This window comes from Triturus cristatus, chromosome 12, assembly GCF_964204655.1.
Source record: "Triturus cristatus chromosome 12, aTriCri1.1, whole genome shotgun sequence".
Taxonomy (NCBI): domain Eukaryota; kingdom Metazoa; phylum Chordata; class Amphibia; order Caudata; family Salamandridae; genus Triturus; species Triturus cristatus.
The window spans coordinates 29,874,192-29,898,761 of record NC_140595.1 but is presented as its reverse complement, the minus strand read 5'-3'; the positions used below and the strand labels follow the sequence as shown (position 1 = coordinate 29,898,761).

Here is a 24,570-nt window from a genome sequence, read left to right as displayed (position 1 = left end):
GCACCTCCCCAAGCAGGAAACCTATTGTCCAGGCCTCCCTGGCTGGGATCACTCCCAGCTGCAGGAGGTCAGACTTGTGTCGTGGCAGCAGCATCCATTTTGTGATGCTGAGGCTTTGGTCAGAGGCTAACAGTTGAAGTATGATTTTAACATGTCTTTCCCTCTAGAAGGGGGGAATAATATTCTCCTGTCCAGAAATGGCATGGGGGTATTATTCCCGAGTGTTAGACACCTTACACGACATGTTTTGATAAAGCCAAACCATAGTTACCATAACCGTCTAAGATTATAAGGTACTTTAAGAGTATATGGTAGGCTATATCATAGAACAGCTATAAGGACTTGGTTCCGAAAGCTGCAGACAGGCTCAGCTCATGCTAGAGCACCATCTCACATGTTACCAAGCACTCTGCCTCCAGGATTGTCAAGGCCTGCCATAGGAGTGACTGATAGGTACACATGTGTCTATATGTAAGTTAGGTATAGGAATACTACACCTAAGCAAGGGGTGATTACACGACCTTGCCCCAGCTGAGTGATCAGCCAGTTGTGTCAAAATGGAAGGCCAGGCCAGGGGTGGCACAATACATGCTGCAGCCCCTGGTAGGCCTAGGGTACACCTATGCCCTGGGTACCTAGGGTACACTGTACAGGGCCCAATAAGGTGATCCTATCCAAATGGGTTATGCACCTAAAGTACATAGTAGTAATTTAGAGAGAGAACAGCAGGGCTGTGGGTCTGATTAGCAGGCCCACAGCCACATCTAAGTCGAAAACCAGTAAAGCAAAAGCAAAAAGTGGGGGTGAACATAGAAAGCAGACCCTACTCTCCTACAGTTGGATCTCAGCTGCAATTTGTTTATGCCATGATCAAGCTGGAAGACCATTACAAGCGACCCCAAGAGCACACTCTACGAGAGCAATCTCGTCATCTACAGCTCTTTTCGCCGGTGTGCCTCTTCACCAGATCTGTAAAGCGGCAACATGGTCCAGCTGCCATACGTTTACCAGACACTACTGTTTGGAAGCTGCAAGTGATGCGGATGGTTCAGTGGGACAAGCTGTTCTACGTAATCTTTTCAAATAAGGTGAGCCTCTGTTCTCCCTCCTCCGCTATGCTTTTATAAGACGCCTTTTGTGATGTGAAATTGTTTTGCATAAATTGAAACACATGTGTGTTTCTGTATGGTTATACTGTTTCATAATGTATATGGTCTATATAAAAAGTGGCGTCTTATGAGCATAAGGTTATGTACTGCTATCTACTCTGATTCAGGCATGTGAATCTATGAAAGACACCCCAAATACTGGAGAAGAACAATAGTTACTTACCTGTAATCTGTGGTTCTCCAGTATTGGTGTCTTTCATAGATTCACATGCAACCCGCCCACCTCCCCTCAGAGGCTTTTTAGGTTATGGTATATTACTTCACTCCTGTGCGAGAAAATCTGACAGCCTGAGCCTCTGAGGAGAACATTCTGGTGGGTGCTGTTGCCTGATTGGCTGCAGTTTGGACTGTATATAATGACAGTGATAGTCATAGCTGTGGAAGTTTTTTCCCTTGTAGCTTAGGCTACTTTACTTCCTGGTTCAGGTTACCAGGGTTTTTTGTTTGGTATATGCATAATTATTGCTTTTTTATGTACCGTGGGACTCCCACTCCGACGACGGGGAATGATTCAGGCATGTGAATCTATGAAAGACACCAATACTGGAGAACCACAGATTACAGGTAAGTAACTATTGTTCTTCTCAACATTAATCAAACGCAGCATTCTGCATCACTTGCAGAACTTCTTGCTGCTGAGCGCAGCCAGAAAGTAAATGATGAGCACCAAACCTATTTCCAGCATTAAAGATATGAATAATTAGCAGGACACGAGGCAGGCATTTATTGCCCATGTGTGGAGGCAGTCGATTCTTCCAAAGTGGTAATCCATGTCTCCGAACTGCAGCCCTTTTTGATGTCTCTGCACCCACTCATCCAGACTTTCCCTGTCTTCTGTAAGACATCGAGGACAACCGACCATTCCCGAGCTTTAAATGTTTTTATTGTTATGTGGCACATTGTAGAGCAGGCAGCCAAGTTGTGGCAGACTCGTCCTTTTAAAATGTTCTCAAACATAAAAAGAACCTTCTGATTATGGGTCAAACTCTCAAGTAATATTTAAATATTACCAGTGCCCTCAAGGAGAACATACAGAGAGGGGCAAAGCATCTAAGCATGATGGGAACAAATTCTCACTGCTAGTGCCCCCCTCTGCTAAATTGTTGGAGTGATTGAAGCCTGGTGGCCTGGTGGAACTCTGGCCTGGTGGTTCTTCTGAAAGTAAAGCATTATGGTCTCCGTTTTCTGCACTTGTTGACGGTCTCCATCCTGCTACTCCCCACTACCACGATCCATTCTCTGACTGCCATTGCTTATGTTTCTTTTGTTTTACTCACCCTCTTTGCTTTACCTTTCCTACTCCTTAGATTTCAAGGCAGGAGGCCCGTTCCCAGCCGGCGCCACGCCGCCTGCAGGTGGTAAGTTATCTTTGCTATGCTACTGCTCAGTTTCAGTTCACCCCAAAAAGCAAATGTCTACCCGAAGAGGCTTGCATACAATTATGGTGCTCCATTTTGGGACTTTTGCTGTGAAACTGCGTTCACGCTGTTGATAATAGTAAGTGATTTGTTTCTTCCCGTCCTCTTTTTGATGCTGTGGAGCAGTTTTTTTTTTTTTTGTGGATTCTCTGGCTTTCATTTTTGCATTCTCATTCTTTTCTTCAGGTACTGGTTACTCAAGTCTGCAAAGCTGGACCTAGTTATATCTGCTTATAGTTTAGTCAATACATATGAGCAACCCCAATTTGTTTACACACTCTGCCGCCTGACTCCTCGCATTATAGTGGGGAGCAGCAGTCTTTTAAGAATGAATTCTTAAACCCATCATTCAATGTGACGTTTTCACAGTTAATTCAGTGCATCCTTTTGATTGGTGTTCATTGCAATGCAGGACAGACACGCTGCCTCAAGGTCAGCAGCGTAGCCATGGCCGCGCCGCTGCCTGTACCAATAGTCTATCGTGGTGGTCGGGTAATTGAGACCAGTGACCCTAGCGCCCCCCATCCTATTCACAGGAAATGACTGGTTGGGTGATTCCTTGTGTTTCATTGCAGGGGCTATCCTTCACGTCCCTAACTTATTTAAGCCATTCATACTGCTTTGATATTTACTAGTATTGTGTTGACCACTTAAAAATTCCTGCTGTCGATTCACCAGGTGCTGAAACGAAGGATGGCAGGCTAGGAAATGTCCTCTGCATAATTCTTTGTGGCTTATGATGTAGTGTTTAAAAAAGGCTATTTCCTGTTCATTTAAGCCTCATGTTTGGAGTTGGATGACAAGCCAAATGTTTCATTATCTCATTAGAAGGGCTTGAAGTGTCTTTGGAACCCACTGAATTACATAGTTGTGTGCAAGAGTTTGATTGCACGACAAACTATTGTAGGCCTTCTGGGCTCATGGCCCACCTAGGATAAAGTACGGCAGTGGTATTCCTTTCTGGTAGGACACAAGACTTATAATCAAGTCTGACTCTCAACAGCCCGTAGATCTCAAAGCAAACCTAACTCATGTGCTATTTAGGTTCATGGTTCCCTACTATACCTTGTGACACTGTAGGGGATGTTACGAAAAATAGCGAATCTGAGCTTGAAGACTCGTGAGGCATGGAGATGCAGTAAATATGAACTCCGTCTTTCTTGAGCCTCATGATAGCACAGAGCCTGGACAGGTTCAGTTCAGGTCTTGAAATGCTGTTTAAGGGTGTGCTGGGCTCACTGGTGTCTGTTTTTGTCACCATTTATTTTGTAGACCTACTGCTTGCCTATTTATTTTTGTAGCGTGTTCATGGTGTGAATAATGTTAGATATATATCCAAAGGAGTGTATGCAGTCAAATAAAACTTCTGGTAGGCAGTTAAAAAATAAACAAAAATGCAATTAAAATGTGATTAACAAAATTGTTCTGGTGTATAAACGTTTCATGTAGTGTGTATTTAGTTAGCTTCCTTTGCACAAAAGATCCTGTACAAAATGCGATGCCTGTTAATATAATGGTGTTTTACAGAGCTAATCTCTTGTATTCCAGATGACGATAAAGGCAGCTGGCCTCCAGATGCCTTCGTCACCCCTGGTGAATAACATTTCTTCTACTTACTGCATACATTTCTTGTACTTATTCACCATTGCTTCTCCCACATGCAGGATTGGTTGTGTGTGTTGTGAGGTTCACTGCCCGGTTTGTGGCGTGGGGTTGGAGGTAGCACCATTCTTCAACCAGTTAAAAAGCAATCTGCCTGTTAGGAATTACCAACCTGCATTGACTTCCTGGCCTTACTATCTATGAATGTCGGGCTTTCATCATTCCATAGGTGGGTAGATTACAGATCGGACATGCAGAATTGCCTGCCTTTCTTACCAGGTCAATCGCGAACAATCCCGTCAGAATGTCAAAGGATTTCATAATGCAGTAACACAATGTCATTTGATAGTTTAAAGGAACCACTGCCTATTGAGGTCTTAAAGGGGATATTATCCTGTTCAGTTCTGTGGCACCCAACCCCCTTAGTGAAGGGAATTGTAAGCACTTAACGGATAATAAGCCATGACATCTTTATGAACTCCATGTAGTAACAAACTACAGAGTGTTACCTGTAAACCCGGTACAGACCAGGTAAATATTGTATAGCATATAACAGTAACTCAAAGGGTATTGTTTGGTAGATAGTTTACAAAAAGGCACAATAAATTGCCATTAACAGGGGAAGGGGAGCAGGGAGACAAAAGATTTAGGAATTGCTTTTCACCTATATTTGGTTATACGGTCAAAATAGACAACCATAAATGCACTGTGCTACATTAAATGTCATGTAACCTGTATTATACTGTGCACAAGTGCTCGTGAGAAAGAGATCTGAAAGAAACACGTTAGTTAGATTCCTCACCTTAGAATATCCCCAGGCGTCAGACTGGATCCGGAAGATTTTTCGTCAGCAATACCCCTTGCGCGTCGCTAGGCGTCGTCTGCGGCTCCGCGTCCGTCGTCGGCGTCGTGCGCCGGGATGACGTCGTCGGAGTACTTAGACGCCGCCCTCGCGCGCTGACGTCAGTTCTTCTTTTTTCCGCGCCAGTAAGCGCAGATCCGGGAGAGCTACCCCTTTTAGTCTTTTTTGACTAACTCTTTTTGATCATTTTTGATCCCTGTCTGTCGACATCTGGTGCCGGTAGGATGCCTGGGTTCAAGGCTTGTGAAGACTGTCATCGACTGATGTCGGTGACCGATCACCACCGCCGGTGCCTCTATTGCTTAGGCCTCGACCACGACGCGGAGTCGTGCAACGACTGCCAGGCCCTGACTTCGAAGGCTAGGCGGGAGCGGTCCCGCAAGCTTCTCGAGCTTCGCCACTCGGCTCCGCGTCGTGCGCGATCCCGGTCCAGGAGGAGGTCCAAGGATCGCTCGCGGAGCCCTAGCCGACGCCACCATCGATCGTCGGGCTCCAAGTCGTCGGGTAAGTCCAAACACTCAAAGAAGTCCAAGCGGCGACATCGCTCTTCGGACTCCCCTCGCCGGTCGCGCGACTCGGCCGAGGGTCCAAGTGGTTCCACCCCCGCGGCTCCGGCGGAGCCGCAGGTGCCGCGTCCGCCCCCATACCTTCCGGTCCCTGGGGCTGACGCGGCGCCGGCGGAGATCAGCGCCTTCCTCTCGGCCATGAGGAGCCTGGCCCCGCCGTCGACGCCCGCTGGCGCGCCTTCGGGCCCCGCGGGCTCGACTGGGCGACCTCGCGTGCCGGCGGCTCCGGCCCCGGCGCCGTCGACGACTCCGGTCTCGACGCCGCAGGTCCCCGCGGGGCCCATGCCTGGGCCCCAGTCGACGCCGGTTGACCTTGTCACTCCTCCACCGGCGCCGACGCCTGAACCACCGACGCCGTCACCGGCGCCGCCGACGCCGACGCCTGTGACGCCGACGCCCCAGTTTAGCCCTCATCCGGACCCGACGCCGGCACGGCGTCCGCCGACGCCGCATCCGACGCCGCTAGAGACCTACCATCTCTACAGTCCGGTTCCGATCATTCCTCCTGTTTATCAGGAATCGGAAGAAGGGGGCGACTGGGAGGGGTTCGAGGACCCTCTGGCTGTTCAGTCACAGCTTTCTCAGGACTGGGCAGATGAACTGGGGGAGGCCAGCGGGCTGGACACCTCGCCAGACGCTGGATTCACTTCTCCTCCGACCGTGGCTTCGGAGGAGGGTGCAGCATTTTCTGTGGTGCTGCGCAAGGCGGCTGAGGCCCTTGGGCTCGAGTTGCCTGCCGTGGCTGTGAGGACCAACATCCTCACTGAGGTGCTTCAAACCTCAGCAAGCTCCACTGAGCCTCTGCTGCCGTTTAACGAGGCCCTCACTGACGTTCTGCAGGGCACCTGGTCCAAGCCCTCCACAGTCCCTCCTGTGGATAGGAACGTTGCCAGGCGCCACCGCCCTGCTCCGGGCGACCCCAGCTTCCTGTCCCAACACCCCACCCCCGAGAGTCTGGTTATCCAGGCCTCTACTTCCCAATCCTCCTTCCCGACCGCTCCGCCGGACCGGGATTCCAAGAGACTCGAGCAGTTTGGCAAGAAACTGTTCTCGTCCCTTAGTTTGGGCCTGCGGTCCTTAAATACCGCCTGTCTCTTGGACCGTTATTCCCATTCCCTGTGGGATACGGTGGAGGACGTGCTGCCCCTGTGTCCGGAGGAGGTCCGGCCACGTCTTTCCCAGGCTCTGGCCGATGGGAGGGATGCAGCACGGCACGCCATAAGATGTGGGCTTGACACCACGGACTCGCTAGGTCGGGCGATTTCCACCACGGTGGCGCTCCGCCGCCACGCCTGGATGCGGTCCACGTCATTTTCCGGGGATGTCCAGAACACCCTCATGGACATGCCATTTGATGGCACTCGCCTGTTTGGTGAGAAGGCGGACAGTGCGCTGAACCGCTTTAAGGACTCCCGGGCTACGGCCAAGTCCTTGGGCCTCTCGGCTCCGCGGGCGCACACCTCCGCTTTTCGCCCCTTTCGTGGCCAAGGAAGGGGCGCCTCCTCACGTCCGCAGAGCCACCAGCCGCAGAACCAACCTGCGCGCGGTCGCGGACGTGGCTTCCGCCGTGGCGGAAATGGAGGCCGACGTGGTCAGCCCACATCCACCCCGGCAGCATCCGCCTCAAAGCCTTCCTAGTCCGAGCTTTCAGGCCCATACCACGCCAGTGGGCGGCAGAGTTCGCCATCACCTGCTCCACTGGCGGTCCATAACATCGGACAGGTGGGTGCTGCAAATCGTCCGAAGGGGCTACTCCCTCCCCTTCGAGACGACCCCTCCAGCCATGCCACCACAGCACCACCGTATCTCGGGGGATCATTTGGATCTTCTCCGCGAGGAAGTTTCGGCTCTCTTGGCCAAGGGGGCCGTCGAGCGCGTTCCGAGTCCAGAAGTAGGTCGTGGTTGTTATTCCCACTACTTTCTGGTTCCCAAGAAGGGCAAGGGGGGCCTGCGCCCTATCTTGGACCTCCGGAACGTCAATGCCTTCCTCCGAAAGGAAAGGTTCAAGATGCTAACGTTGGCTCAGGTTTTAGCTGCCCTAGACCCTGGAGACTGGATGGTAGCGTTGGACTTGCAGGACGCATATTTCCATATCCCCGTCCTGCCGGCCCACCGGCGTTACCTGCGGTTCACGGTGGGCCAAGAGCACTTTCAGTTTACCGTGCTCCCCTTCGGCCTCACCAGTGCCCCTCGGGTGTTCACGAAAGTGATGGCGGTGGTCGCAGCTCATCTGCGCAGATCAGGGGTCCCAGTCTTCCCCTATCTCGACGACTGGTTGTTGAAGGCGGGCTCGCCCCAGGCAGTCGTCTCCCATCTCCAGACTACGGCGGATCTCCTGCATTTGCTGGGGTTTTCCATCAACGTGCCGAAGTCACACTTGAGTCCCTCTCAGAAGCTCCTCTTCATCGGAGCGGTTCTCGATTCGGCGCAGTTCCGGGTCCATCCACCGGAACAGCGGGTCCGGGATATACAGGCCCTGATTCCCATCTTTCGGCCTCTATCCCGGGTTTCGGTCAGGCTAGTGTTGCGGCTTCTGGGGCTGATGGCCTCCTGCATCCTACTAGTGCATCACGCCAGGCGGCGCATGCGGGCTCTGCAGTGGGACCTGAAGTTTCAGTGGGCCCAGCATCACGGCAACCTGTCCGACCATGTCTTGATCTCGGAGGGCACTGCACAGCAGTTGCAGTGGTGGCTCACGGACCGCGAGTGGGTCAAGGGCAAGAGCCTCTCCCTTCCCCAACCGGAGCATGTCGTAGTGACGGATGCGTCCCTCCTGGGTTGGGGTGGCCATATGGGAGAGGCGGAGATCAGAGGCCTCTGGTCTCCGGCGGAGTCTCGTCTCCACATCAACCTGTTGGAGTTGAGAGCGATCCGGCTTGCACTGAAAGCCTTCCTTCCCTCTGTCAGGGGAAGTGTCGTGCAGGTGTTCACGGACAACACCACCGCCATGTGGTACTGCAACAAACAGGGCGGGGTGGGGTCGTGGACCCTTTGTCAGGAGGCTCTGCGCCTCTGGACATGGCTGGAACACCAGGGCGTCACCCTGGTGGTTCAACATCTGGCGGGCTCTCTGAACGCCAGAGCAGACGAACTCAGCCGCCGGTGCATGATGGATCACGAATGGCGTCTGAACTCCGAAGTGGTGCAAGGCCTCTTTCAGCAGTGGGGAGAGCCTTGGTTAGATCTATTCGCCACCGAAGAGAACGCGCAATGTCAGCAGTTCTGCGCGTTGGAATTTCCAAGGCGGCACTCGCTCGGCGACGCTTTTCGTCACGAGTGGAGTTGCGGTCTGTTGTACGCCTTTCCGCCTATACCACTTCTGCCCAGAGTGCTGAAGAAGATCAGGCGCGACCGGGCCCAAGTCATCTTGGTGGCTCCGGATTGGGCACGAAGATACTGGTATCCCGAGCTACTCAGTCTGTTGACCGATCCCCCGATACGTCTGCCCCTTCGGGAGGATCTTCTGTCGCAGCAGCAGGGGACGGTCCTCCACCCGAACCTGTCCAGCCTCCACCTCCATGCGTGGAGATTGAGCGGCGGCAGTTGATGCCATTTGACTTGCCTCCTGAAGTCTGTGATATCATTCTGGCAGCCAGGCGTCCCTCCACAAAGTCGGTATACGCCTGCCGGTGGAACAAATTTGTGGCATGGTGCACAGCAAAGGCTGTGGATCCCCTTTCCGCCCCTCTTTCTGAGGTTCTCCTCTTCCTTCTTTCTCTGGCCCGGCAGGGCTCTGCCCTGGGCACCCTGAAAGGTTATCTTGCTGCCATCTCCGCCTTCTTGCGGCTTCCTGATCAGCCTTCTCTTTTCAAGTCCCCTGTGGTTACACGCTTTCTCAAAGGCATTACACACACGTTCCCTCCTGCCCCTTTTGTAATGCCTCAGTGGGACTTGAATCTGGTTTTGACATTCCTGATGTGCGCTCCCTTCGAGCCTCTTCACAATTGCCCTCTTCGTCTTCTAACTCTAAAGACTGCTTTTCTGGTAGCCATCACCTCGGCTAGACGGGTGAGTGAGCTCCAGGCTTTATCTTCAAAGCCTCCTTTTCTATCTGTTCATCCGGACAAGGTTGTCCTTCGGCCTCGTCCCTCTTTTCTTCCTAAAGTGGTGACTCCATTTCACCTTGGGCAGTCTGTCACCTTGCCCACCTTCTTTCCGCCTCCGCATCCTTCCAAAGAGGAAGAGAGGCTCCACCGTCTGGACCCAAAACGTGCGCTCTCCTTCTATCTGGACCGCACAAAACAGTTCCGGGTGGACGACCAGCTTTTTGTTGGGTACGTGGGCGCTAAGAAGGGGAAAGCTGTGCACAAACGAACCATCTCTCGGTGGGTCGTTTTGTGTATAAAAATCTGCTATTCCTTGGCTAAAAAGGACCCTCCTGTTGGGCTGCGCGCCCATTCTACTCGGGCCACGGCGGCTACTACTGCCTTGGGACGGGGAGTCCCTTTGCAGGACATCTGTCAGGCGGCGACGTGGGCTTCTCTACACACGTTTGCCAGGCATTATTGCCTTGACAGCCAAGTCCGGAGGGATGGCTTCTTTGGCCGTTCTGTCCTCCAGGACTTTCTGGTGTGATCTTGGTTCGCAGACCCACCACCGGGGATGGTATTGCTTGGGTATCTATTCTAAGGTGAGGAATCTAACTAACGTGTTTCTTTCAGATGAACAAGTTACTAACCTTCGGTAACGATGTATCTGTAAGAAACATTAGTTAGTTAGATTCCTCACCGACCCTCCCATCCTCCCCGTTCTGCGAACTGACATCTAGGGTTAAGGTTGTCCTTTCAGGCCCCTAGATTTTATTTTTGGCACCAGTGTCGGTCTTTGCATGGCTCTGCGTTCCTGGCGCGGAAGGCTATGTACAAGAACTGACGTCAGCGCGCGAGGGCGGCGTCTAAGTACTCCGACGACGTCATCCCGGCGCACGACGCCGACGACGGACGCGGAGCCGCAGACGACGCCTAGCGACGCGCAAGGGGTATTGCTGACGAAAAATCTTCCGGATCCAGTCTGACGCCTGGGGATATTCTAAGGTGAGGAATCTAACTAACTAATGTTTCTTACAGATACATCGTTACCGAAGGTTAGTAACTTGTTCAACAGCTCTGGTGACACATGGAGGAGTATGCTCAGACTCCACAGCACTGTAACCTGGTCCTGATGATGGCCTAATACTGTGTAAAGGCTGAAACGCCGTAGACTCCCACAGCGTAATTTACAGCGACTCCCTCGTGCTTGCCCAGAAGAATCAATCTGTTCCTACTGTACCAAATGTATGGGCATCATTAAGAGTACACTGCATACATGACTTGTTTTTTTTGCTTCCTTGTTCCCCTTGTACTCCTTCACATGTCACCAGCGCCGTTCATTTTCTCACGAGCACTTGTGCACAGTGTAATGTAGCACAGTGCATTTATGTTTGTCTTTTTTGACCGTATAACCAAATATAGGTGAAAAGCAATTCCTTAATCTTTTGTCTCCCTGCTCCTCTTTCCCTGTACATAGCAATTTATCGTGCCTTTTGGTAAGCTATCTACCAAACAATGCCCTTTGAGCCACTGTTATTATCTTTATGAACTCCAGCATTGCACTGGACTCCGAGTGATGAGATGGATTATCAAAAACAGGAGATAAGATTATATCTAATCAAAATAACTGATCTTTGAGGACTTTGACAAACCGACATTTGGCGTTTGTCAGTGGGTATTTGGTAAACTCATGTGCCGACTGGTCAGGCCATGTTAATTCAAATTACAACAAAAGCTACCATGACATTTTGCATAGGTACAAAATCCTGGCCCAGTTCGCCTTGACGTTTTGAAGAAAACCACATCCCCCACGCCTCCAACAGCTGCAGTGGTTGGCCAGAGAGGAGACCATAATATTAAAAGTGGCACGCTTTACATAAGGTTCTCATTCAATACTGTTTGTGACTCAGGACATTAACACCCGAGTACATTTTTACTACAATAATTAAGATTATTAAATGAACTAAAAGGAGGCTGTTTACCAACACGGCCACAAACTGAATGAAAAATCTTCTGCTGAGGACTGCAAGTAGAAAGGTTCTGGAGTTACTGAAACCAGCATGACCTAATAAGTTCTCTGCATATGTGTTCTACTCTAAACGGTTTGCACTGAAGAATGTCTGCACTTGTGTTCACGTTCAGTTAAAGATGGGAGGAAATAATTCAAGTAAGGGGAGATGGGTTGACGGATACAAAAATCGATAGGTGTGTCAGCCGTGCTGCTTTCTGTGGCCGCTGAAGTTGGGATCCATTTGTAAGGGTGGTGTCCATGTCTGTACGCATCACTGCGTCCCCTGTTGCATTCATGCATGGACATTGATTTGAAAGAGACCATCTGGCACATTTCACCAATAGAAAATTGATTCTCTGGAAGCACTGCACCTAATGCTTTTTTTCGCTCCATGGCATCCAAAGCTTGTACGTTCTTTAACATAGTTTTGTACGTCCTTTAAGTTTCTGATATCAACACATTCTGCGGCATCTTATTTGCTAATATCCAGATTTTTTACAAATATGACATAATTGCCCTTTACAATTTCTGCCATTTCTCCTTATGTTGGGATTAAACAGTATTCTGTAGAATTCCGACACATGGAGACTTCCTTTTTATCTTGTAATAAACAAAGGTGTTCATTATTCAAGCCCAATATTTTTCTTAACACAAACTGCAGTTAATAGCCAGCAGAATCAGAATTAAAATTCTTAAAGATACACAAACATTACAACTCTCAGTGCGTTGCAGAATTTGCTGTTAAAAATGCTCAATATTTTCGCTATGTTTTCTGGACGATGGGGTATTAACAAGCATCAGCTAAAGATTAATAAAGGGGTATTGCAGCTGTGATAAAAGTATAAAGATCACTTTTGAGTGCAGTTGATATTAGCTTGTGGTATTTGGGTTGTGCACACTCACGTTAAATTACCCTGTTACCTTTTGTGTAGTGTGTTCCCCCACAGGTAACTTTGTGTTTCACCAACAAAAAATAAAAAAGTTGATATTAATGTCTGGTGAGGTAGAAATGGAAAGCTCCTCTAGATGTAGTATAGTCCCAGAGCTGGAAATTCAACATGAGAGACTGAGGTTTTAATCAGAGTCTCCGGGTCAAAAGCAGCATCGCATGCATACATCAGCAAGACTCCTTCTGTGCATCTGGAGGATTAATTACCATTACAGCGAAGTATCATACCTGTTTGTAAGGATGTCCCAGGAAAAGATCACTACTATGTGCTACTTCCATGGGGGCAGCCAGTGGTTTGCAAAGCTACACGTCTCACAATCCAGTCGAAATATAGGTGTTTATCCATAGCTTCATGGACGCCTATAGGTACTCAAGTTGCTCTCTTCCATCTTCACCAAGAAAAGTGGTTTTAGAATTATTGATTTATGGCTGACCGATCAGTTTAATACTCATTTTTTTTCTGCTGGTATTCTTAAGTGAATTACACTGGACCAATAAAATGCAGTGTTTAGGAAATAAGTGTTTTGTAGAATAAATGCGTCACCTGCAGTACCATGTCTGAAATGCTTTTTCCCCAGTTACTTTGTTTTAGACTTTACTAGTGTCACTACTGACATGTTATTACAAACTGCTTTGGTGGTGTAAGAGCATTTTCAGGAACTGAACAGGGCGTATGCTAGCACTAAAAAGGTGTTCACACTTCCAAGTCATCCATTTTTCAGTAAAGCAATTTTTATGGGAGATTGTTCTTTTTATATGTAAGCAACCACTTTATAAAGCTGGTCTTCCTGGGAAATCTGGTTCTGACTTTCTAGTTCCAAATAAATTTGACTGCTGTCAGAAATACAGTTTGGCAAGGCACACTAAAACAGTGGGATGAATATGTAATCTTTCCTTTTTCCAAACTTCATAAGGAACAGATAAGCTTTTTTAGGATAAACAAATCTTCTGTGCTTCAAATGCAGTGCGTTTGCAAGCTGTCATGATCTATGTAATTTTTAGGTCATTATTCTTTCCCTCAAGCATTGCCCACAGGGCCTGGCGTAATAGTGAATTGGGTGGTTTTGTCTTCCATCTGCCACAGTAAGTCTGTATTCCCTGTCCTCAAATTTCCACCTTACTGCCTGGCTGTCTAAGGATTTTGTGAGAGGGTTGGATTTCTGCTCGCGAGTTATCTAAAGAAAGTATCCTTTTGGCAGTAAAACATAGGTTCAGCAAATTTTCTAGGACTTGTTCGAGCAATAAATTAGCCTGTAACATTTTGAGTGTGTGGAACAACCACTGCTGTCCTGGTAAATGTTTTAGCACCACATGTGTAGTTCTCTCTCGAACAGCATTCTCTCTTCCTTCTCTCGTGCAGCAAAATAGGACGCCTAGGGCCTGTGGCTCTGGGGTCTTAGATTATGCTCTTGTCACCATGTGGATTAAATATCATTCAGGCCAGATGGTGAAATTACATTCTTCTTGAGAGGGGCCTTTGATGTTGTGCACTTTTCAACAGCAGATCTTCAAGAACTCCTGTGTATGAAACAAACTTAACACTCTTTCCTACCACACTGATCCCCCCCCTTCTTTCGGGCCCCCCACCACCTTCACAACACTATGGAAGGAACAGTCTGCAGGTGTTAAGGGCACTCTCGCCTAAGTCTAGAGAATTCCTATCCCCTTCCTTGCAGCTATACTTTTACTATTGGTGGTTGTAAAACTTCATTTTCTTTTTAGACTCACTACCGACCCATATTGACAGAGCTCTGGCTTTTTGTGAACTCCCTCTTGCAATGTGAAAGACAAAAGATTTGAAATACTCTGTAACCGAGCATCAGTCGGAGTCTACGGAGGCCAGAATGCTCTCAATCAAAGTCTAAGCTAAAAACATATTACCGTGCGTAAAGATCTGTGCATAACCTGCAGTTGATATGTTGAACAACAGTGTGGTCCACTCTTAATATTGATTTAGAATTTGAGTTGCACAGCAATGTTATGTATGTTATCATTCAAATGTATTGCATAATTTGAAAATGGGAATGTCCACGCAGTACAAGCTGACATTGATGGCTCTGCATTCAACAATCAAAGAAAATATTAACCATGTCAGTGATCACTCATATATTTGCTTTTCTTTTTCTATCCGTCTCGACTTACAGCAAAACGAGAACCTGGGGAGCCCGTTCCTACAGAATGAGAGAACCTGCACCCTACTGTAAATTTACCATTATGCACATTTTCTAAAAACCTGGATTTCGGTGTCAAGCGTCTCATTTGTGAATGAAGCCCATTTGTGTAAATGCTTATTTTAATTTTTGTTGTATGTTAAATGGATTATTTTTAGTGAGGAGGGAAGCAAACAGTATTTTCAAGACACTTTGTTACAGTGCAGGTTTTGTAAAATACACACAAGCAACTCATAGGACAGTCCATTCTCGTGAGGGCATCCGGTTTTCTCAAACCCCATTACTTTTTTCATTTTAATGACTATTTGCTCTTGTTTCTGATTTCTTGACTTTTTAAGTAAAATACATTTTTATATCTTATTTGTAAATTTCCCTTACACAGGAGGGAGTGTAATAAAAAAAAAAAAACTGGATTTTAAGAGTGTCTACCTTAAAGGCCAGGGCACTCCCCCTTCAAACTTGCTCCATCTACACTGATTTTTCATTGTGAAGCCTTCCGCACTTACTTCAAAAAGTGAAGCAATTTCCCCGACTGAATTTTTCCAGTCAACCAAACAAACGGATGATGCGTTTTTAGCCATTCACCTCTGTGAAGGGTATCATGTGCTGTTTGTGTATAACATATTTAAATTGGACGCTTCTGCCTTTTTTTTTTTTAATTATCAGATCTTCTCACTTGCTCCTTGTACAGATCTTATGCATTTTTGTTTTGCTTCACTGCTCATGTATAAAGATAAGTTGTGTGATGAGGTCTCAACTTTCTTTAATCCATCCGAAAATAGTGCCCATCAGTATAACAGTATAAATGTTTGCTGGGGTGCTCTGCAGTTGAATCGCAAGATATTTTCCATTTTCTATACTGAAAAATGGCTCCATTTATTGATAATGAATTGTAATGAAGTTGGCTAGTTCTGTTGAGCAGTCTAAAAAAAGAAATAGCGAGGAGACTGTTTTCTGAGATCCCCGTGCCGACGGCTGCGTAGCTTTTGGCGTTAAAGCCATTTAAACCCCAACTTTGAGGCCCAAAGTGGAGTCTTGTGGTCATGCTGTTCTGCATTTAGATACATTAACTGAAGAGGATACAAAGGTAGGAGACTTCACCTCCAAAGTTGTGATCTTGTTCAGCTGTGTGGTATTTGTATTTCAGAAGTACCTGGTGCTGCTCCCCTTTAAGGGCAAACTTTGTGTCCCCTTGTCAAATGCTTAAAGAAAATTCAATTTGTGTCAAATTGGGAAGCTTAAACCTGCTCTTCTTTCTTGCCTTTACAGGTTTTTTTCCTTTACAATTTTTTTTCTTTACTAGATGTTTCAGTGGAAGCACTTGGTGTGTGCCCTCTGAACCCAAGTATTGGGTCTGTTCAGTACCTGTCCTATATCGCCACCTTAGGGTATCGCGCAGCTCGGTCTTAAAGTCATGTACACTAAGACCCTCAACTTATTTCTTTAGAAAAAAAAAAGTCAGGCAGATGGCATTTCTACTTTGTGGTCTGTATTGATTAGTTGTATTTATTTAATTTCATTACACACAAAGGGAGCAGGTCCTTGAGCACACCACTCATTGCTTAACCGACTGATGTTTAAAAGCTGGTCTGAAAAAGTACAACTTTCACTATAGATACAGGTCACATAGGCCTGAGGGAAGACCCCCATCAGTACGTTTTGTTCTTTTTACAACAAGATGATGGGAATGGTACAAGTTGCTTCAGTGCTGCTGCTCGACAGCTAGTTTACAGGTTTATTCCTGGTTTGTGTAGAGACCAATTGTACAAACTATAACTGTAGTCACTTTTAATCGTAAAAAACTAACAGGTTTATTTTCTGGGGAACACTTACTGTCTGTTCATTCAAGCAGTTTGTCTGCCTTCAGGGTGCTCAATACTGCTTTACGTCTGCAAATTCTACTAAGGTAGATGTTTTAGGAATTACTTTAACGTCATTAATGTAGCATGTTTTCACTGTTCTGTAGACAGCGGAGTAAATATGCGATTTGCTGCTCATGCTTTTCTTTTGTGAAGGAGGTGAAGCAGGTTTCAGGAAAGAAGTTTTAAATCCAAGGGAAGTAGAGAAAATTGTTTTCCTTTGGCCTTATCCGTTGCTGTGAAGATGTGAATCGGATGTGTTTAGAATCAGCGTAACACATGAATCCAGTCGTATTTGTGTATGTTACTGACTTCTCTGTGAATTTTACTGTCTCGAACTCAAATACACTTTTGTAAAGAATTTCAATGTTGCTTTCTTTTTCGTTTACTTTGGAAGAATTGTTGAATGAACCGCCTCTGAAAGAAATTGCTCACATACTCCTCTGTCACAGATTTGTTTTTGTGCTAAACACTGGAAGAACCAAATATTACTTTCATTTGTGGCCACATAACTGATCACAATTCCTTTGGCAAAACAATACCATAAAGGAGCAATCAGCATGACATGAAAAAATACAGTTTTATTTAGTGGTCTATTACTTGGATGTTCAAATCAAAGGCGACTAGACAAAGTTTTATTCAGTATTTGTATTCTTTGGTTTGTGACTCATTAATTTTGGAAATTATTTCATGTATGGGGATAATATTGCAACAGCCACTGTGCAGGATTGTAAAATGCGAATGAGGACGAGCGTTTAAAAAAAAAATGATATATCTATGTATATCTCACTAGTTGCAGTTGACAACTGTCCTCGATTGACCCCATCGCCTTTAAAATGCAATATTGACAACTTTGACATAGTTAGAATTCTAATTTGATGTCTGTATAACATCTCAAAGAATGTATCCTCCTTCAGAACTGGTCTTTAATTTATTGAAAACAAAAAGGGCAGGGAGCCAAATATTTTCTTAGACGCTCATAGTAGGTGCTGTTGAATGCCAGCATTGCTGCATACCAAGGCTTCCTTGCGTCAGCCCCACCTGTAATGCCTCGTTCTTCCACCTCACTAAACCTTCTGTCTCTCTATTTCATAAACACCAAGGCTGCCTGCTCTTGATTCCACCTCATGTCCTTCTTCCACCATCCTACACTTCCCGTCCCTTTATCTCATGAACACCGAGGCTGCCTGGTCTTGATTTCATCTCATGGATCTTTCTTCTACTGCCCTATACTTCCTGCCTCTTTATCTTATGAATACTGAGGCTGCCTGGTCTCGATTCTACCTCATGCCTAAAGACCAGCCTATGAGCAATGCAGCATGTGTAAGTGCAGATCACATGCTTTGCACACTAGTCTTTTTGGCACAGACATTGCAAGTTGTTTTCATTTGAAGTAGAGGTTTCGACGAGACACTTCATCTTTGTCTGAAACCCACAATGCAACAGGACATAGACTGCAGCTTAGATTGTTGTTTTTTTGTCACTGTGTTAGAACTTACCTTTTGGAGGTCTGGGACCACTGTGCTGAAGAAGTGCATTTGTCAATTTTAAGCACTGGAAATGCTTCCCACAAGATATGACCATTAACTGCTTCAGAATTAAACTGGATATGAAGATATTGAGGTCAAGTTGTGTGAGAGACTGGGGGGGGCACACCCTTTCATTTGTGCCCTAAAAGTAAAATTAGGTTCAAACGGCCACACCATCATAGAGTGCAACTTTTATCTACCAATAGCACCATAAGGAATCAAACTGTTTGGCTTGCCAAGTTTTCAAACACAAAAAGTCTTTTTGCTTTAGAAAGAGAATGTCGGTGGGCACACTACAAAATTAAATACCTGTGCTCTTCTGAGGCATCGGTTTTGGCTTGTGTTGAGGTAGCATATTCTGATGGCAAAAGGAAGGCCTGTGCAATATCCCAGGAGACAAAGGGGAGCAGAGACCACACTTCCTTTCCTGGGATGACCACTTTGTAGAAGATCTATCCCCAGGCCCGCATTGAAGCCCACACTTGGGACAGAGTACAACTAGGATTCCACCATTCCTATCTGCTGGGGATTGTATCTTTAGGGCTCGACTTTAAAAAGTGCCTTAGTTCCAGGGCGAATATAGCCCTAGAGTAAATTTTTCCAGTCACAAGCTGCTGCAAAAATTACATTAATGGTCAGCACCAACCACTGTTCCAAAGCCATCTCTGCTGTGAAAGTCAATTTCAGCTTCAGAGAAGCCTCAATACCAGCCAGTCAAGCTGGATGTTGAGAGACCCACTCTCAGCGCCAAAATACTGGCACGCTTGCTCCAGAACAAATGTCCACATCAAACCTGACCTTGACCCCATCCTTAACGCGGCGTGAGCCTAAACCAATTCGAATGCCTTGAAGGGCCTGCCTAAATCCCCTCTCGCTGTTCACTCTTGTCAGAATCATCCTCCATGTTATATTTTCAGCTTGCAGATGCTTTGTTATCAATGAATTCTGAATGGACCCCTCCGTGCCCACCTTGCTTATCACCAATCCTAACCCCACCAACAGTAAAGACTATTTCTTTACAACGTCTGTGTATGTATTTGTAGGATGCAACCAGTTCACCACTATCCCCTTCTCAGATGATGTAGCTCTCACTCTGGTGGGAAGACGGCCTTATTTTCTCACTCCATTGCCTTATAGTTTGGTATGCACTCTGAAACACATATATACAACAAGCATTGAAAATGCAATAGGTCTCGCCTTTCATTAAGTTGAAGCCATTTGCTTTGCTATACAATACCATTAGCAAATCAAATGGCTTTAACTTAATCAAAGGCGAGACCTATTGCATTTTCAATGCTTGTTTAAATATTTGTGTTCAACATTGGTCAATTGCAGTTTAGAGTGTCACTTCCACAAGTGCATTTGCGATACATTGTATACTTTACATGTCGATTATGCATTCTCCGATTACATTATTTACTCAGGACCCTAACTTGAACAACCGTTTGATGATGGATAACATTGTTGTTCTGCCTGGTGTCATTCTCCTTCTTCCAACCCCTCCCCTATCCCTTACAGCCTCCTGAATTCCACCCAGGTCAGGATTATTCTTGATTTGTGGGATGGGCGTGCATACGTTAGTTTGGAGTTTGTTCCTTAAGGAAATAAGAAACCTGTTGACCAGGTTGCTTCAGGACATCATATTCATAACGTCGTGAGCCTATGTCTTCATCGCCTGCTAATCTCCACAAATATGGAACATCTTCCATCTTGCGAGTTCTGGCCTTCATTTCCCTATTCTTATAGTAATAAATCGGAGGCACATTCACCGTATTCATTGATTGCAGTACTGGGAACTGCACCTTTACTTCATACACTGCCAGTTGATTTGCATCTTAGTTGCATATTTGTAGCCGAATTATGGTATGCTAAAATTGAACCTACCAATGTATCGTATCAAGCATGAGAGGTGTATGTCCCTTACCCACAACAAGAACACTAACAAGCTGTCTCTGCGCAGGCACAGCAAACAAGAGACAGGGAGGGACAGGAGATGTGCACGCGTGCGAGTGGTATTGAATGAAGCCAGAGAGGAGACGCCATGCGCGTGCACATCTACTGTCCGTGCGCACACATGGTTTGTCTCCCTAACGAAACTGACAACAATGGAGTCTTGCCAAGGCGAAAGCAGCGCATGCGCTGCGTTCGCCAGGCAAGACCTAAAAATGAATGTGTCCATCTGTAATGAAACTGGTGCTCATGTAAAGAGCTCTGATATCCGATTTCTCTGGTCTGGTCCACGCTATATAAATCTTTAAAATAAAAAAATTAAACATAACCTGTATTTGTAATGCAGGTTTACCGGTAGGCATCTTGGCGCTAAACAACAGATGTTTGTTACCCAACGGTACTCATTTTATCAATCTCAGATGGACTGAGTGGACTCACTGGGATTTGAACCTGTGACCATGAGGTCGAATACAGGCCCCTGCAGTGGGTGCATTAGTTCACTGAGAGCAGGCTTCTCCAATGAGTAGCTAGTGAGTTACTGGCAGCTCTCCAGTTACTTTTAAGTAGCTCTTCTGTGTGCAGCTCAATTAGAAGCTTTGTTTGGTCGAGTATGTATACCAAACTCGAGAGTGTGTATTTAAGACAAAAATGTACTTTCAGAACGTCTAAGCTGATGTTTGGAAAAAAATGTCTGAATTTCCAACATATTTAAAAGCGGATATTCGAGCGATAAATCATGTGGCACTGGTGAGACGTATTACAAATATCCTTACATTGGTGCCAGGGGCATTGCAGCCTTGGCTGTCATGTGGATGTATCTGAAATAGACAAACGCCTCTTTTACATTACAGCTGGCAACCATGCCTGATGCACTGAGGTGATAACATTAATCTGGCATATGGTGGTAATTAATGTAATCTTGTCTGATGTGGTCATTAGGAGTGGCTCTTACTACTAAAATGGTGATAGACTCCTGCCAGAGATATTGAGAACATAGGCACGATGTGGCAGGTAAAACTTTGAAGTGTGTTTCTGCTAGGAGGACAAGTATAAGGGTGAGGTGACTAACACAATAAGGTTCCGAGTCATAATGTAGCAAGCATGCTATTGGAGTAAGCACAAGATGATGGCGAGCACGGGCATGCACCGCAAGCAGCCTAATTAAATACATTAATGCAAGCCGATAGCCCCTTACCGGCACCAACAATCAACAAGTTCCTCTTTCTTCTCTCTCCTTTTAGATATAATCAAAAACAGACAAAAAACACCCAATTGATCGAAAACTGAACAAAATCCATCCAAAAACAAAAACACCTTCCAGGCGATCAAGCCCAAGTTAAAAAAAAAAAAACCTCAAGCCCAGTAACTAGTAACAAGAACTTCTTCCTACTACTATCAAGTAAAGTTTTCACCTCTTCAAAAATGTCTGGTGTCTAATCATTGCATTGCTCACCCAAGTTGTCGTTGCTAGATTTCTAAAAATGGGCTAGATTACCCCTACGGTGAAAAAGTCCACCCCTGGTCCCAACTTGTTGGTTTACTTCAGACGTGTTTCCAACCTACCCCAGATATGTAGTCATTAAATAGAGTCTCAAAACAGCAAATTAAGTATATTAATAACAATCAACTAGTAATCGAGAGATCTGTTTTCAGCATAGAGAGAGACACCCTAAAGGCCATGCCTACCTTTTTCAGATTGGTATGACCCATGCTAACTCGCCTTACTTGATCTATCAGCAGCGTTCAACAATGTCGATCTCCACAGGACACTATGTTTGCTGTAACATAGATCTGGATTATGTAATCAAAATCTTAATTGGTTCTCATGTTTGTCATCTCACCACACCCAGCTGGGGAGGATGACATTTGAAACAGTGCACAAATGATGCATGGCATCTCCCAAGGCTCTGTATCAACAATACAGCATTTAACCTTTGTCTTAAACCACTTTGTTTGTTCCTTCGGGATCTCGAGTCTCCATCCTCTTGAATACTGATGACACTCTGCTTTAGCTAAAAACATTATCCATTAAGGACATTCTCACACTTTGACTTGTCTCATGAATCTCTAGAAGTGGGTTACTATCAACAATCTCATGCTTAATCCCCAAAAAGAGTTCATCCTCTTAACACCCAAGCTTAAAAATTACTTTTTTTACCCTGCACTTCTAGCTGAGCAGGTTCCCCTCTTCTCTCCCTCCATCTCAATACAATAGTTGGGAATTTACCCTTATAACACTACTGCTATCATGCCACATTAACAAAGTAGCCCAATTTGGCAACTTCTTCCTCTTCTTCGCTCAAGAAAATTGAAAACCTTCCCACACCAAATCAAAAGAAAAGCGCAGCACATACTCTAATCATATTTCGCCTGGACACTGGAAATGGCACTCTGGCTGGTGAGCCCTACTGCTCTCTCGGCCCAATCCAAGCTGTTCTTCACACTACAGCCTCACGCTTCTTAGCAAAGAGAAAATTTGACCTCAGTGTTGAGACTGAAGCTGTCTTCTAATGTAGGCCAGGATGAAATGTAATATCGGTTGCCTTATGAAGAAGGCTCTCTGGTAAAAGAAACACACGCCTATCTGGCTAAATTGCTGACTTCCTCTAAGAGATGGAGGGGCGTGGGAAGAAAGACTCATTGCAACTCGAAATCACGAACTTCAAAGCATCCTAAACCCTGAACATTCCTTTAGTGGTGGAGCAAGTAACCTATGAAACTCTCTTCCTCTACAATAACCCAACTGAACATCCTCTCCTTGAGGAACTAGCTGCAAACTCATCTCATTCATCTTCACCAGAACCAATTCTGAACCTTAAGTTACCATGGGGCTCACGACTGGTCAATAAAAATTGACCTTGGGAAAATCTATTACTGCAGCTTCCAATTTTCCCCAGGCAATTTTACCAGCAAATTCAAGGTTCTATAGGTCAAAAAAGAGATTAACGTGCAGATGCATTCATGCCATACTTGAAATTCATATGTTTTCCCCATAACCATCCCGTTTTCCAGGTTATACCTGAAGGAATATATGTTGGGGCCTAGAGTGAGAAAATTGTGCACAAACTCTGAGTACGAAATTACGAGCAAACATAATCTGAGCCTAAATTTGGATTTGGAGTGCAACAAAGAATAATGGACATTGTCTCCAGTTTACCCAATGTCTTCTACTTATTTCACAACCTAAAATTTCTTAATTTCAACAGTTCTTGTTCTGTGTAAAGAACAGTAAAACCTTTTAGTGCAGTGGCTCTATAGAAAGATGTTAAATAAAAACATGGTGGCAGGCATAATGTTGGGGTGCAGATTTCACAAGGATGTGTTTTTTTGTTAACAACTTTGCAATAATGATTTGAGGAGAACAGGTAAGAGTTCCTCCAAGAGCAGGTATAACGGATTAGGCGACCATGGGCTTTAAACTCAGCGACTATTGGGATAATGTCGAAGCAAGCATGGGCTAAATATTAATGGAACAATCTGGATATGGCCTTATCAAGGGTACAAGTACACACAGGGCATTGATAACAAGTGGAACAGATGTATGCAACAAGGCGCTAGCAACAAGTATGGACTTAATGAACTGCAAGCAAACCGTAATAACCATCACTTTGTACAGACCCTTCTGTTTCCCATGACCCAACCTGAGGGCAGCTGAAATGGCATGTAGCATGTTACATGAACCCTAAAGTAAATAAATACAATGGTAGAAACATAGGAAATGTAAGACTGGTGGAAGGTGGTTGAGCACACCGAGGGAAGGAAGGAGGCGCAAGCTTGCTTGCTAGTGGAAAGGAGCTCAAAGGGGGCAGGGGTTTGGTTTAGCAATGTGAGAAAAGCAGTGACAAAAAGGTTTGGGATCGCTTGAACACAAGGCGTGCATGGTTGATGTGGGGCAGAGGAGTAACCAGGAAAAATATGGAGTGGCTTGGAAGGCTGAGTGTTGACAAGGTGCACTTAGTGACTAAGGTGCGGTATAGATCACTATATTCTACACTATATATGACCATGGACGGAGCGGTGGATGCAATTATTAGAGCACCTACCAGTGAAGCGGCCCCTGCTGTCCCTGTGTCCTCGCCGCCGCTGAAGGATGAAGTAGTTATTGGACTTGTGTGTGACCCAGAGCTTCAGGGCGCTCTTCAGCACCACCTCCTCGGGTTTCAGCCACATCTCTGACGGGTGTGAGAGGTGCGGTGGCTGCTGCCCGGGTCCCGGATGCCAGCTTTAACACATCCACGGCGAACCCTGCGTGGGAACCCCCCTGCGCCGCTGCAGGTGCCCCCTGCAACAGCTCCAGCTGCCTCCCGCAGCCCAGCTTCAGAGCAGCACAGTTCCGGCATCCAGGGAGGAAGTTCCGTATCCTTCTCCCCTCTTTCCAGCGGCTTCTGGCGCCTCCTCCCCGCAGCACATGGATCTGCTCTCCGCCTCCCGAGACCTGGCCAGGCTCGACACAAAG

General features: G+C 46.2%; 1 protein-coding gene across 7 annotated transcripts in view; it reads left to right on the top strand.

The window, feature by feature from the left end:
* The window catches only part of CHERP (calcium homeostasis endoplasmic reticulum protein), a 196,202-nt gene extending 179,206 nt beyond the window's left edge, over positions 1 to 16,996 (top strand). For 4 of the 7 annotated variants that reach the window (XM_085638367.1, XM_085638366.1, XM_085638363.1 and 1 more), the window contains 3 exons: positions 2,477 to 2,527; positions 4,136 to 4,180; positions 14,750 to 16,996. In XM_085638367.1, coding sequence (XP_085494493.1) covers positions 2,477 to 2,527; positions 4,136 to 4,180; positions 14,750 to 14,787 — 134 coding nt within the window. In that variant the 3' untranslated portion in view covers positions 14,788 to 16,996. The remainder of the gene's footprint in view (positions 1 to 2,476; positions 2,528 to 4,135; positions 4,181 to 14,749) is intronic. The other 3 variants (XM_085638368.1, XM_085638365.1, XM_085638364.1) reach the window with 1 other exon arrangement.
* Positions 16,997 to 24,570: the final 7,574 nt, after the last annotated feature.